The 15,920-nt window shown below is 39.7% G+C and overlaps 1 protein-coding gene across 2 annotated transcripts in view; it reads left to right on the top strand.

Moving 5' to 3' along the window:
• Window positions 1-1,154: 1,154 nt before the first annotated feature.
• LOC306771771 (vesicle-fusing ATPase-like) overlaps window positions 1,155-15,920 on the top strand; it is a gene marked incomplete at its 3' end in the record, with an annotated part of 50,051 nt that continues 35,285 nt past the window's right edge. For both annotated transcript variants that reach the window (XM_079261087.1, XM_079261088.1), the window contains exons 1-8: window positions 1,155-1,246; window positions 5,934-6,019; window positions 7,809-7,905; window positions 8,525-8,564; window positions 11,819-11,985; window positions 13,267-13,377; window positions 13,490-13,565; window positions 14,076-14,231. In XM_079261087.1, the coding sequence (XP_079117213.1) occupies window positions 1,235-1,246; window positions 5,934-6,019; window positions 7,809-7,905; window positions 8,525-8,564; window positions 11,819-11,985; window positions 13,267-13,377; window positions 13,490-13,565; window positions 14,076-14,231 (745 nt within the window). In that variant the 5' untranslated portion in view covers window positions 1,155-1,234. The remainder of the gene's footprint in view (window positions 1,247-5,933; window positions 6,020-7,808; window positions 7,906-8,524; window positions 8,565-11,818; window positions 11,986-13,266; window positions 13,378-13,489; window positions 13,566-14,075; window positions 14,232-15,920) is intronic.

Here is a 15,920-nt window from a genome sequence, read left to right as displayed (position 1 = left end):
GTGTTTAAATAACCTTAGTTCCAAGTTATGAACATTTTAGACAGATTTGATGCACTTCAGTGTTCAAAGAAGGTGCAGGTTTGTACTTGGACTACATTGAGTAGCCTTGATGTAACTGACCATGTAAAAGCCTTTAAAACATTTCATTTTTGAATCGTTTTGTTGGCACATGATATTCATCAAACATATTTCTTGTGTCATAGTTGCCCTAAAAAACACTGAGGCTGAGAAACCATCCTTCACAACTTTTTCTTTCCAGCTTGGAGCATCATGTTCCAGCTGTGTTTGGCTTTACAGCACCCCTTCACGCTCCAGGTGCCGGATGTCAGCACAATGGCGGTTTTAGATGCACGCCATGGCCGATTCAGCAAAGAGAGACAAGAGGACATGGTACAAGGAGGCAAAGAAAAGAAAGAGAAAGTGACACCACAAAGGATCAAATGTAACACTCAAAACTTTCCCAAGAACCTGGTTTCTTCCTTTTTTTGGTTCTTATTTTAATTCTTAAATTTGAAAAGTTTTATTGTCAAAAACTTAATCTACAAAGGGGAATAAAATGCAGAACATATAAAAATAATACATTTTTCCTTAATGGGGAATAAACTAAAACATGAAAAAAATAACAAATAAACATTTAGAAAAAAAATACTACAGCTTATAAAAGTTTTTATAACTTTTTGATCCAGTCTACTTAAATAAATGAACTATTTGCACAGTTGAATAAAAAGGCAAAGCATAGTTGGATGGGTGATACATTTTACATTATAACCATTATATATGACATACATTATTTGTTTATGATATGTTGTTTTCTAATGTATATATGCATTTTATACTGCTTAATAATCCAATGCAGTGTCACTGTAGTGCATATTTGAAATAGTTTTTACATTTTTATTTCTTCTCAACTTATTTTCCTGTTTATGTTTTATGTTTTTATGTTTAAACTGAAAGATACAAAAGATCATTCCTGCCAGTAGCCATCAGCCTCCGGAACAAGACCTCCTCTCGTTAATTATCATTATCGACTACAATATTGAATTTCCCATTGGGGATTAATCAAGTATTTTTCATTTTTTTCATTTTTATTTCATTTCATTTCATTTCACACCGTGTGCGTAATGACGTAACGCGACGTTACGTCCAGAGACCCCGCCTCCGCTCTGTATTTGTTCCGTCAGCGTAAAACTCCGATGTCCAATTTCACTTAAAGGAGTTAAAGAATACTACAAAGATGGCTGCTCGGGTGAGTTTATTTGATACAAATGTTGGAGCTTAAACACAAATATCCTACGAAGTGAAAGTACTGAGTGCTAAACGCAACAAAGAGCTCGAGAACCACCGGCTTTTTACACGTAAAAAGATCCAACGCAGCGGTAGCCTGTGTGGCAGGAACACTTGTCAGTCAAAAGTTAGCAGGCAGCCCGGAAGTGGAGCGCAGATCTCATGACCACCATCACCGCTTTTTGCTTGTGTTGCTCTTAGTTTATTTATAAATGTCTAAATAAAGTCTACAGGTGTTTTAGCCACCGAACTGGCAGAGGATCAGTTGTTTTGTCTGTTGTAAAACTGATGAATTAAGTGTTAAGATGCTGCACTAGGCTGCAAGCCGTGGTCTGGCTTGTGAAAGCTGAATTGTTTACTTTGAATTTTTCATGCAGGAAGTGTCAAAATATTAAATGGGCAGAGAATTAACAACAGACACCAAGTAAACCAGTCAAACACAAAGATACTGGCCAACGCTTTGAATTAAGCTGCAGCCTGTGAAAAAACAAATAAACATCTTTAATATAGCCAACCACATAACAAGGAACAGCTACAATGCAAGGTTAAAATAATTCAACACTCCTACTTTTATGAAGGTTATTCATTCACTAACTATAAATCCAAAAGTCAGTTTTGTAGAACAAAATCATTTGACTAAACAAGTTACAACACCAGTAAAAGTGTGTGTGTGTGTGTGTGTGTGTGTGTGTGTGTGTGTGTGTTAGTATGTATAAATGTGTGTGTATCTATCTATCTATCTATCTATCTATGTGTATATATACATATATTTATACACACACACACACACACACACACACATACATACACATATATACACATATATATATATATATATATATATATATATATATATATATATATATATATATATATATATATATATATGCTTGCACGGGTATTTATCCCCAAGGCGCATCTCAGTTTGCAGACCTGGCTCACTGTAAGTAACAGCACATTAACACACACATTGATCACACACACCGGTTAACGTCAGTGTGCCAAACACAACATCAGCAGAATGAGTCACAGCTTCACTGTCAGTGGAAAGTTCAGCAGTAGAAAGAAAGAAATAAAAATGGAGTAAAAGATTAAAAAAAAAAAAAACAACAAAACCTTACATAAAGCACTGTCAGTAGCATTTTAAAGCCTGATGGCAGAAGCTATGAATGAATTTGCATATAACTTTGTTGACATAAAGGCAAACCTCTGTAAATACACACTCGCAACTTGGTGTAAAAGTATCTGACATTTATTTTTAAGCTGTTTACAAAAACATGTGGATGTTTTGTAATACACAAAGCTTTGTTGTGTTTATTCACATTGTTAGGTGGTGTGTAAATCCAGGTTTAATCCTTGAGTGCAGCTGTCATTCTTTTTTTTAAATCAGTTTTTTCTATAGTTTCAGTCTTAAACTGAATGTAGTTTTTAGCTTTTAATAACTGAAAACCAAAGCTCTTCCACTTCAGAGATATCTACATTCTCCTAGCACTGCCTCCATGTATTTTACAGATTATCCAGCCTGCTGGATTATGAGATATTCCGGGACTTTATCTTGTAATCACACTGACTTAGTGTCATCTCATTAACGAATGATCTTCCATCTTCAAATCAAATTGTATTTATAGCAGCGCAAAGTGCTTTACATAATAAAAACAATGTTTGAATGGTAAAAAATTAGACTCTAAAATAAGAACTTAAACCCACAACAACCGTCATTCTTCTCTCACACACGCACACACACAATCCCCCCGCTCTGTGAGGAAAAAACTGGTCTTAAAAGAGTATGAAAACGTAGATAAAGGTGTTCATGAAAGCACCGTCCCTTGATAAAGCAAAACTTTAAAAACAGAACTGAAAAAGTTGCAAAATAAACCAGCATCTTTCCCTGAAGCTGGGAGGAAGTTAAGGGTTCCACACTCATCCACCGCTTTCATCTTCATGGATTTCCCAGCTTTTCACCATGCAAAACACACACATGCACCCCTAACGGGGCTGCAGCGATATGGTTTAGTCCCAATTCAATTCTATCACAAATTCTTTTTCGGGGGGGTTCGATTTAAATTGCGATTCTTGGATATTGCTGATTTTTGTTGAGAATAAAAAAAATGTACTAAACTTTTTATGCTCGTTATTTTTCTTGATTTCAATGAGGAAATAAAACGACACAGTAGCCAGACCATCATTCTGCTGCTATAATGCCCAAGAAGACAAGTAAAAAGATCAATTAAAAACAATAAAAATGACAAAAATTTTATGATTTGATTAGTTTTAAATATTTGAATTTATTAAAACAAAAATATCAGTTTTAAAATTGTGAGACAAAAAAATCTAGATTTTTGTTTTTTGTTTTTTTTTAAAAATTCGATTCCCCACCCCTAATTTCTAATATTAAAATGATAAACACTCTAAAGACAAAGGTTTACATGAATCAGGACCCATGTTGTTGTTTATTTTTTATTAGAAATAAAACCAGCATGGTGAAGCTACTGGTTGGCTTTGGTTGGTGGTACAACTGACTGCAAAGTTACAGACTTTTCTTTATTTCATGTCCTTCAGATTTTCACATTTCACTGCTTGCATATAAAATGATTTCTGGTGACATTTAAGCTTCACAGCACAGCAGTTTGTTGACTGAAAATCAACCTGGTTAAGTTGGATGTTTGGAGATAAACATTAGGAGTTGATTGTTCTGGAGGTCCGCTACAGATATGAATCCGTTTTAAGGTTTTTTTTCCCTCTGTAACTCTCATGGCTTTTCTTATGGCTGTAAATGTTTAGTTGCTGGGATCTCAGACCAGATGCAGCATCTCTGTGACTAGTCTGCATGAAGCGTGGCTTAAAAAGCAGAGCTGTATCCTTGGTAATGTTCCCTACCGAGTCATGTTTATAGCATGTGGATCTATATGCATAAGGAAGGTGGGCGTGTAGATTTGAACATATCCCAGGAAGTGCATGGAGGCAATGTTTGACTGTGTGGAGATGGTGGTAGTTTTCAGGCAGGGAGGGTCAGAAGTCTGACCCCCTGAGACCTGAAGACCTCTGTGAGTTGGGGTTCCATCGAGGCTATTTATGATCTACCACTTATAGTATTTTTATTTCATTTCCACTCAGACTATGCAGGCTAAAAGATTTCGCAGCTGCAGTGCTGTGCAGAAGTTTTCATTCACGTCTCGCTTTTTCATAAACTTAACAGGAAAATGTACTTTTTGCTGTGCTTTCATGTTATTTGTCAACACAAAACTGGTTGACAAGCTGAAACAAACCTGAATGCGTTCCTCTGACGGTGGAAAAAAGCAGAACACACACGCTGGAGGCGTATTGATAAAGACGACTTTGACCTTTTACAAGCAAGTCTCGCTGTTTGGGGCAACATTTCATATCTTCTATACTCGCAAGTACTAGAAATATTTTTGAAATGCTTCAGTAGTAGAGCTTAACTTTGCTTTAAAATCATAAACACTGGAAAGCATAAAGAGAATGAATTTGTCAGTGATACGAAGCATGTCAGACATGAGCCTGAGCGGCGTTGAATGTTTCCCATTTAGTCGTTGAAAAGACAAAACCACCGGACCATCAACAACTGTGATAGTAAATGATAACACCTTTTAGGAAAACAATAATCCTGTCTGCAGATGTGCAGCTTCATGGGGATCAGTACCGCTGGTCTGTAGAGACGGTGTGTATTGTTATCCCAACAACTGTTGCTTCGACAAGGTGTCGGCATTGCCATCAGTAAATCTATCCATCCATCTATTTTCTTAACCGATTGAGGGTTGCAGGAAGCTGGAGGCGATCCCAGCAGCAGTCACTGGGTGGGAGGCAGGGTGCACCCCCCGGACAGGTCGCTGGTCCACCGCAGGGCCATCAGTGAATCTACATTTTTAACTAAATGTTTTGCTCCTTTTGTCTCTAATCTTCATAAAAGGAATTATTCCACCATCATTAAATTGAAAGTATCATGCACTGATATAAACACAGCTGCAACCTCTACAGCAGTGTTACTCAATACCGGTCTGAAACGCCCCCCCCCCCGCTGCCACCGCCCTGCATGTTTTATAGGCAACCTGACTTTAACACACCTGAATGAAATAAAGACTCGATAACAGGCTGCAAAGAACTTGATGAGGAAGTTCAATCATCTGACTCGGGTGCTTTGGGGGAGGATCATGTCTAAAACAGGCAGGGTGGGGGGGCATGAGGACCAGAATTGAGAAACACTGCTCTACAGAGGAGGAGTTGGTTAAAAAACCAAAAGCGGTGCAAATTGAACCCTTTTGGTTTTGTTTTTGGTCAAAAAATGTTCACTTCAATTGTAAAAAAAACAGCGTTTTCATGACAGAAACATACATATTTTGACGATTCTGGCCAGAAAAACAAAACAGGTTTGTGTTCTTAACTTTATTTATAGAACCCTTTAACACAATGCCAGCTGCAACAAAGGGCTGAATAAAGCAGTAGTACATTAAAAACGTGCAGAGTGAGATCTGTGTGATGGTAGTCAAAGGAATAGAAGATAAAACAATAAAAGCAATTAAAAAAAACTTTAGAAACACTCATAAGTTTCCTTTCAGAGAATAATCAGCAATGTAGTGTGAGGAAATATTCCATACGGAGACTTGAACTGTTTTCCTCTCATCTCTTTCCAGATGTTGAAAGCGGTGAAATGCCCGACAGACGAGCTGTCGCTGACCAACTGTGTCATCATCAACGACAAGGAGCCGCAGTTTGAGCAGTGAGTGGATTTTCTCTCAAACGTTCAGAACATTGAAGCCACTGACAGGTGAAATGTAGAACGCTGACTTCTTGCAGTGGCGTCTGATGAAGGAAAAGGAAAACATCAAGCTGAGGCTGATGTACTGGATGCAGGGAAAAAAAAAGCCAGATTTGCAAATGAAAGCAGCTTTAATGACAGGAGTGGACTGTAAAGCTGCAGACCGGCTGGAGGTCCCATGCTGACTCCACTTTATCACAGTCTGAACAACAATCTTAGAACAATAGAAGAATGTGGCCTGATTGAAAGCAGCATCTTTTACAGTGTTTGAAGATTGGGATGAGTATAAAACAAATTATCTAAATGTAGCTTTTTCTGTTTTTCAGTGAGACTTCATGCTCTCACAACATGCATGTCATATCTGATACATACATTTTAGACACCTTTTACATCATTTTATACTCAAAACCCAGTTTTACACAATCTGGTCGTTGTCTTTCGCCCCCTGGTGGATACTTTTTGCACTACATCAATTCTAACACGTCCCCTTTATAATAAACTACAAATTATTTACTGGATGGAGGGTTTGTTGAAACACATTTTAAAAAGCTCAATTGCAAAACGTTTAAACAGTATCCTAAAAGAAGTAGGAAGAAGTTTAATTTATTTTAGTTAAAGGACCAAATTAGATAGAAATAAAATAGTATTTTCTCAAGTGTTTCAGGAAACATGTGGCTTGTGCAGGTTTTACTGGGAGTACTGGGTTATGGAGCCGTTCTGGTTAAAAACAGCTGACTTAATTCTGTCTGTCGGCGTCCTGCTGCTGGGAATGCTGACCACAGCATCAAGCTCCCAGTAAAACTGTGCGTTCTCCTGTTTACCGCATGTTTCACTGAGCATGTTTATATTGCACGATAAAAAGTATTCATATATTTCATTTTTATTTATTTTATTTTTTTGTCAATTTTTCATTAAAAAAAATCATTTATAATAAAAAATAATTAATTTAAAAAAAAAAAAAGAAAGAAAAAAGAGCAAATTATTGTGTTAGCAGGACCAAAACTACACTGTTAACCGCACATCAAAGACCATCATAGGGTCTCCACACAGCTGCAGACCCCCCCTCCCCCCCGCCTTCTGCAGGGGCCTGACCTCTGACTTTACCTCCCTGTCCGGATGCTGCCTTGTTAAGAACAACAGCAGACTCAAGAAAACCAGTAAAACCAGTGTCCCACTGCCCTGCCTGATGGAGCAGCGCTGAATCTGCAAAGCCACCACATGTTCTCCACCGTCCCACCGGGGAGGAGACGCAGCAGCATCAGCTGCAAGATGAGCAGGAGGTTAAATAACTTCTTTCCCTCTTGACGGCTGTCCACCTGTGGCATTATGGACTGGATGCACCGGAGAGAACGGACCGTTTTTATCAGATTTTCATCTTCTACTCTCATTTTATTATTGCTCATTATTTATTTTTAGTGCACTGCAGTTACTGATGAGTAATAAGATTTCTTTCTCTTGTGTTCACACAATGAAAGCAACAGTAAAGAATCCCGGAATAATTCAGCTGATGTACAAAATAAGTTTCTTTTCTCTGGAATATTTATTCACTTGTGTATTCATTCATTGTATAAACCCTAAAGTGTCAAGATATGATTTTACTATTTTTATGCCTTCATCTGTAACATTCAACATATTTCATGTCCTGGTTTGATGCCTTGACTAAATGAGTCTTTTGAACTAGAAAAATGAGAACAAAATGAGTTAAAAATGCAATTTTCCCTCCATTGTTATGTTTGTCATCTCTCTGCAGACATGTGCTTGTCTACAATGATAAAGGGGAGTTTGTGTTCACCTTGAGGAAGCATCCTGAAGTGAGCATCGGCTGCATCGCCTTCAGCCTAGCGCAGGTACCGTATCCTCACATCGTGGTTGCTTCATGTTAGCTGCTCAGCAAAACCCACTGCAGCTTTTTCTTGCTTCATGAACAAGACTCACAGATTCAGCCTAAAATGCAGCTACAAAGACAGATTTTTCATGTTGTGAACACCTGAGCTGAGATGATTTGAGATCTCTGCGTGGTTTGTTGTGTTTGTCTCGATCAGTCTGTCACTGCTTTTTCTTCTTTTTCTCTGCCTGCTATTCCTCTGTCTGTAAAGTTGGCAGCCACAACCACACACAGGTACTGCTGTAACCTCCTCACGATGGTCTTATTTCACTGTAAAAACAAAGTAGCACACCTGATGTCACTGCTGGACATGATGAGCTTGTGGTGTGTGTAGAAACAGTGTGAATGGTTTCCTCATCGAGCGATGTTGTGAAATGAGACCAGCTCTAGAGGAGTGTTGCAATGTGAAACATGTAGCGTCCCCTGGCTGGTAGTTTGTGGAAAATGTCTTATTGATGTATAAAAATGGAAAGCAGTTGACTTTTTTTTTCTGTTTTTCTTTTTTCCATCTGAACAATGTTTTGCTTTACGAAGGAAAATCCATGAAACTGAATGTAGTTCTTGGCTTTTCTTCCTTGCAGAGGAAATGGGCCAGCCTCATCCTCGGATCAGACCTCAGAGGTAAGCTGAAAGAACACAAGTTACACTTTTTGGCCACTTGGGGGCAGTAAAACAAAAAAAAAAAAACTAACACAAAGAGTTAAAAGTGCAAACTTAAAGCATTTTTATTGAGTTTTGAAGCTCAAACTTCTCTTAAGCTTCACTAACAATCACAGCTAGAGAAATGTAAACCTAATGTAAATGAGTTGTAAATGGCTGCTGTTAGTGAAACATTTCTGCTTCTGCACATGCATCAACAGGTTATACAGACTCCTAATCCTCTCAGCCTTTTGTGCTGACTGCTATTACTTTGTCATCAGTTGATTAGCAGAGCTTCATGCTCTGTATTCACAGACACCTTGTCACTGTTGCATTCAAACGCCTTGAGCAGCAGCTTTAAGAGGACTTGAAAGAGTTGCAGATTTTCTCTGACTCCTGAGATCACGCTGATTTCTGGTTATGTGTGAGGTTACAGAGGGTAGCGGCATTATTTACCCTGCAGATGTCAGGAGGGTTTAACGGTACATCTGGGCGCTTTCACTGTGCATCTGTTTCGGAGGCTGGCCGGCGTCCAGAGGAAGAGGAGGCCTGCTCTTTGATAAATGTGTCAATCTCCCCTCCGGCCACAGCGATGCTCTCTGTTCTCATTCTGTCTTCATCCCAGGAATGAAAAGAGGCGCTGCAGATGTAACCTGCAGACTGGGAACACTAATAAGCTTCAGGTTTTCAGGTTATTTTTTCATCTCCTTCACCACGGAGGACCGCTCGGAGATGATCACACGCTCTTGTGCACAAAAGTTTGTTTGTGTGTTTTAAAGTCCCAGAAGGAAAGACTCTCACAGCCGTTGTGGATAATAAATGGATACAGTTATTACATATTATTATTCTTATTGTTATATCAGAAAAGCATTGACACCTTCATCAATAGCGTATTTCAGGGGTCAACTCCGCTTCTCGAGGAGCCGCAGTCCTGCATTTGTTGAGTTTCCCTGCTTCAACACACCTGACATTGACAATGCTGACTCTGCAAAAGTCTGCGAGTTATTTCCCATGGATTTGAGTCAGGTGTGTTGCAGCAGGGAAACCACTAACACCTGCAGGACTGAGGACCGCAGTTGGCCACCGCTGCCCTGTTCCAGTACGACTGACAGACCGGCAGGCGGATGATGGACTGGCAGCTCCGTCACACACCGTAGTGTTGAAATATGAAACATCTAACAGGCTGAACAATATTTTATATTAAAAATACATAAAAACAGCTGGATCAGATCCTCGCTGGTTAAAGGGTTAAAAGCTACAGAGTTGTGACTTATAGCAGCTGAAGATGAGAAAATCTAAACTCCTCTTTCCCGTTTAAACCTCTGACATGTTTAACCATTAACATGTGCTTCCTGGTAGCTCTGCTGTGACATTATGGGAGTCGTTTTCCCAGCTGCTAATGGCGGTTGAGATAACGGCCCAATCTGGAAGTTAACTGCTTACATTAAATCTGGTTTTCATAATGAGCTGCTTGCAGAAGTTCGTAGACATGCGGATCTTTCTGCGTTCAGGAGCTTCCAGCTGGGTTTCAGATTTGGTTTCTACAGGAGCCGCTGATTCTAACAGCCTGCGAAGCTCTTGCAGATCTGTGTTGCCACTAGGCGGGTGCTAATGGAAACACACGCTGCTGTTTAATGAAGATAATGAGACCACAGAAGCAAGTAAATATACCATGAAACTGTATGTTGCATTCAATTAAAGAGGCTGCAAAATGTTGTATAGTGGAACAAAATGAGGCTACAGCTGCATGGAGAGAGGGATAATGAGCATCACCGGTTGCAAGAAGGAGGAGGGTGTTGTGTAAAATTGGTATTTTGTTTGTCATTAAAGCTATAATTTCAATAGAAATGAGTATGAAGATAACTGACTGTTGAAGCTGAGTGTGGAAAGGAGCATCTGGAGAAGAAAAGTTGGGAACAAACAACGATAGAACTTATTTTTCTGCAGCATGAAATCGACTATCAGACCAGGGATGAGCAACCTTAGAGGTTATCATGTGGTTGTTCTAAACTTCCTTCATAAGTATCAGATTTTCATTGTCTGTAAATTATTATGAACCTCTTAATAACTCATGAAAAGGTGCCTGAAGTGAGGAAGAGGCATCGTCTTCCAACCGTAAGGTCATAGGTTGATTCCAGGCTTTCCTGACTGCATGCTTCGTGTCGTTGGGCAACACCGCATTGCCCCCTGATGTGCCAGTCAGGCTATGAGTGTGTGTGTGTGTGTGTGTGAAAGGCTGACAGTGACATGTAAACACAGTTACCATCTTATAGTTTAGAGGATGAATTCTGACTTTTAAGCTGGAGATGTTTCTAAATGATCTCGCTTGGTTTTTCTCTCACTTGTGTGTTTCATGTCTTTATTAGTCAATATCGGCAGTGTGAACGTCACATGGTTCAATATAGAAATGCATCATGGCTCCTTTTGAAAGACACTGAAAAGAATTTACACCTGCTTTGATGGTTAGCTTAGCTTCGCACAGCGGCTGCAGCTGATTGCATGTTTAGCCTGAGTCCAGCAGCGAATTTGTATCCCTCTTTTTTCTGGGTGAGAGTTCATTAAGACGCTCAGTGAACATTTAAAGGGAAATCTGCATGAATACAAACCTCTTAACTGCATTTTATGATGTTTTTTCTGTGTGAAAGGTATGATCATTTAACATCAGAAGTGTCACTTTTGAAGCTTTTCTGCCTTTAGGACTTATGAGACTCCAGTCTGCCCCTCTGGCAAAGAATCACATACAATGAACTGGCTTGCCATGTCTGTTTCAGAGCTTATCTGGCAAATAAAAAGCGATGGGCACTGCCTTCTGAAGCCCCAGTGTTCAGTCATTTGCAAATCACTGCACAGTTATTTGTAAAGACAGAAGTAAATGTAGTAGATTCTGGAGTCAGCACCACAGGAGGATCCTTTGTGTCTCAAATCAGGGTGGATTTATTACTGACCAAACATCTCCAACTTTCTCTGCTTTTTTAGCTTCTTTTAGCTCTTTGTGTTGGTCCTTCATACTCATCACGCCAGTAAAAATCTGATTTTTCTGTGTGGAAAGTGAAACAAAAATAAACACACATCAAGCTTAACATTAGATATTATCTTTCCTCCTGGTTAATATAACAGTTTGATAAGTTTAAAAGTTAATGCTTCAGTTTGAGTTGGACCAGCAGCGATCCAATCCAGCAGCCGAAGGCTTTTTATGACATATAAACCTTCTTTTCTTGTGTTTCACACCTGGATAGTGATCAACTACAAGTTTGACAAGTCCAACGACTGTATAAGCAGCGTGACGGCAGAAATCGACTTCCTGCAGAAGAAGTTCATCGACAGCAGCCCCGTCGACTCAGACAAGATGGCCAGCGAGTTCCTGCAGCAGTTCAACAACCAGGCCTTCAGCATTGGCCAGCAGGTGCTCCAGGCTTTCATTTGGGTTGTTTAGTGACTGATCTGAAAGCAGAGGTGTCCAGTTTCTGTCCTCGAAGACCAAAATCTTGCAGATTTTCTGTGTCTCCCTGTTCCAACACATCTAATTTAAATTAGTGAGACATGGTGCAGAACTGTTGGAGCCATTCGGTGCAAATATACATTGAAAACCTGCAGCATTGTGACCGTCGAGGACAGACTTCTGTAAAGGGTTACTGTGTAACTTTTAGCCACCAGGGGGCACTAAACCTGTAACTAAAATTAAACAGTCCCCATCTGTGACACACAGGAAAAAAAAACCACTCATACAAAGCAAAACTGCTCCAAAACATTACTATAAGTGATAGTTTTGTATGTCAAATGAAGCAGAAACTTTATAATAACTAATGTCAATAACTTATTTTTATGAAACGTTAGCATTAGCCATTAGCTTATGGGACATTACAGTCGCACTGCTTCCTGTTGAACAGCGTATGAAAACCATAAAACTGAACCAGGCCAGTTGCTAATCGTCCTGTTACTTATTTGATATTTACATGAATGAAAGGAAATTCATTTATTGCATGCAAACCAGCCCAACTAGCATGAAGTCACTCAGCGAAATAAAGAATCGGACGCATACTGCAACGTTCTGCAGCTCATCAGGTGCGCACCGCCATTATTCTGAATAAACGCTGCTGAAAGATGTGAAAGAAGTCTGATAATACTGCAGCAAACAGAGTGGGTTTTACATCCACACTGTTCTTTCATCAGACTCCAACCAGACTTGTGTTTTTCCTCTGGAGCGATCCCTTTCCCGCTTCTTCTTTCTGGCCTCCTCAAACACTGTTTTTACCTTCTTTTTTCGGCCAGCCATGATAAACTTTGGCTGGGAGAGGAGGAAAAAGCAGCACAAAACAAAACAAAAGGGGGAACCTAAAGCGTTACAGGTCACATGACCCTATGAGAGACGGATCCGCTCCTGCTAAATGACAATGTCTGGTTTCTGAAGAGAGCAGCTCCCTCAGAGCACCGACACGTCAAGCCCTGTATGTAGACCCCAGAAATCATCCATTATTACTCCCAATAGGTGATTTTTAGATCGAACATTACAGTTTCCCATTAAATAATAGTTAATAACAGTTTATAACATAAATAACTTTAGAAGATATTTAGTTTGTTTTAATGTTTGAATTGTTGTGTAAATATACTCTAAAATCTTATTTTCCAAAAAGATGTTTCATGTTTTTCTCTTTTTTTCTGCGTTCTTCTGTCCTTTCTTCTGTAGCTCGTGTTTAGTTTCTCAGAAAAGCTGTTCCAGGTGGTGATAAAAGATCTTGAAGCGATGGACGCCAGCATCCTAAAGGGAGGGCATGTTTCTGATGCTTCCAGGAGGAAGGTATCTGCAGATCATTAGTTCCACCATGTGCTTTTTCCAGTACTGGCTCCTTTAGCAGAGATAACACAACTGTGTCCAGCACTAAGACTATCTTTGTTGCTTCTCTCCTCAGTTAAAGGTTGGTTTGTTGTTGGCTAACAGTCAGGTGATTTTTGAGAAGTTGGAGAATTCAGCGGTTGTTCTGATTGGTGAGTCTTCCTCATTGTTACTGCAACAGTTTTTCCTTTTATCTTTTAATCTCCAAAGAAACTTTTTTTTTCCCCATTTAAATACATTTATGTGCCAAAACAACAGCACAAGAAGCTGGGAAATTGTTCACAAAAAAGACTAAAAGTCTTCTCATTTTAAGCACTTTCTAATGTAATTCATTGTAAATCCACAAGAGGGCGCACAACGCACATTTCGTCAGACTTGCTTTCCTTTCGACATTCATACAGAATTAAACTTCAGCTTTGCAACCTCACATGTAATTTGCCTTTTATGCCATTATTGTCACTTAAAAGGACAATTTAAAAGCCTCAACTTTTAATTATTTGGTTGAATCTGTTCAAGAAACGATGATAAAGTTTGAAGCGTCCATCTGTAATCATGAGAAGAAGGAGCTCTGTTGCATACACCTGTATGCAGAAAGTCTGCTGGAGTCACATTTTCAGGCTGCCAGTCAAACATTTACTGTCTGCTTTTGTTTGGCCCTGAAGGAAAGTCTAAAACACGAGAGGCTCGTCAGTCTATCATCAGCCCAGACTGGAACTTTGAGAAGATGGGTATCGGCGGTCTTGACAAGGAGTTTTCTGACATCTTCCGCAGAGCCTTCGCCTCTCGAGTCTTCCCTCCAGACATAGTTGAACAGATGGGTGAGTTCCCCCTCATCTTCTCTGTTCTGCCATCACTTATTCATCTGTTTGTGCCTTCTCTTTCCACATCTCACAGCAACGTGGGATCATTGTGTTGTGAAGACTTTGTTCAGTCTTTCCCTCTGAGGCAGAACTTGGTGTTTTGGTTTGGTTTGTGATGTTAACTCATGCTAGTATGTTCTGACAATCACTTTCCTATGAGAAATAGAAGATAAAAGCTAATGAAGAACAGAAAATTGGCCAAATGAATAGATGCTTTAAAGATAATGGTGATAAATGAAATCCGGAGCAGTTTAGTTAGATCATGTCAACACGTAATCGGGTTTTTTCATGAGCATATCAAACCTTTAGGCGGCCGTAGCGCCTCTAATTCTATCCAATCAGAATAACTTTCCATCTCATGACGTCACTTCCACCAAACAGGAGAATTGCCTCCAATGGGATGTGGTTAGGTGGTGGGAAATAATTGTCCTTCATCTTGTCCTTCGCCTTTGGCTGTCTGTGTGGAGCGGTTCTGACGGCGGTGTAAAAATACACACAAAGCGCCTGGATAACGGCTAACGCCAACAAAGTCTGAGGACGTCCATGTAGTTGTAAACAAAGGTCGCACATGTGACGTCATGGTATTTTCTGTCGCAGATGGTGACCGGTATATTTCAGAACCGGTTATATATGTCCACATGGAGACGTGCAAACAGAGTCTTCACTTTGGTCGGAGGAAGGGCTGGGCGATACGACCAAAATCTCATATCCTGATACCACTCTTTTTTTTAAATTTTTTTATTTTTTATTTTAGACAGGTCAACAATATTTATATTCTTCTACATACATATACTTATAGCCTCTACAATACCCATGTATTCTGTTGACAGGTCTAAGTGCTGGAACTCAAACTCAAACATGCGTTTAGGTGATAAAAAACAGTGTCGTTCACATGTCTGATGAGGATTCAACACTGTAACACTGTAGAAAGCTCAGAAAACTGCAAATACCATCATAGCACCCCTTTAAATACATTTTAATCATCGCTTTTTTTATCATTACCCGCAGATATTGATGTTTTTTTTATTATTGTGAACAAGAATGAGGTTTGACACCACGATTTTATTTGAAAAACAAAGGTTAAGTAGAAAAAAATTCATTATTTTTAACTCCCTGGCTCCCAGCTACGCGGGAAGTCCTGCGCTGCTGGCGTTCAGTTCAATTCAATTCAACTTTATTTATATAGCGTCAAATCACGGCAATGCCATCTCAAGACGCTTTACAGACAGAGGGGAAAACATAATGAAGGCCAATTCATAACAGCCTATATAAGGAAACCAACAGATTGAGTTGAGTCCAACTCAATCTCCCATCCTGAGCAAGCACACTGGCAACAGTGGGAAGGAAAAAACTCCCTTTTAACAGGAAGGAAACCTCTGGCAGAACCCGGCTCAAAGACAGGCAGCCATCTGCCTCTGCTGTGTGGGGGGAAGAGGACAGAAAGACAACAGACAACAGGAACTGCTACTCCCGGCCAGGGAGACCTGCTGAGACAGGAGACATACATGTTAATGATGCAACACTGTTATGGGGGGATAAAAGAAAGAGATAAAGAGAAAAAGAAAGAAGCTCAGTGTATCAGGAAATGTCCCTCAGCAGTCTAAACCTATAGCAGCATAACTAAGGGATGCTAACCATCCCTAGCTA

This window comes from Telmatherina bonti (assembly GCF_933228915.1).
Source record: "Telmatherina bonti genome assembly, chromosome: 21".
Taxonomy (NCBI): domain Eukaryota; kingdom Metazoa; phylum Chordata; class Actinopteri; order Atheriniformes; family Telmatherinidae; genus Telmatherina; species Telmatherina bonti.
Note: the sequence above shows the minus strand (reverse complement) of the source record. Positions and strands in the feature narration are given on the sequence as shown.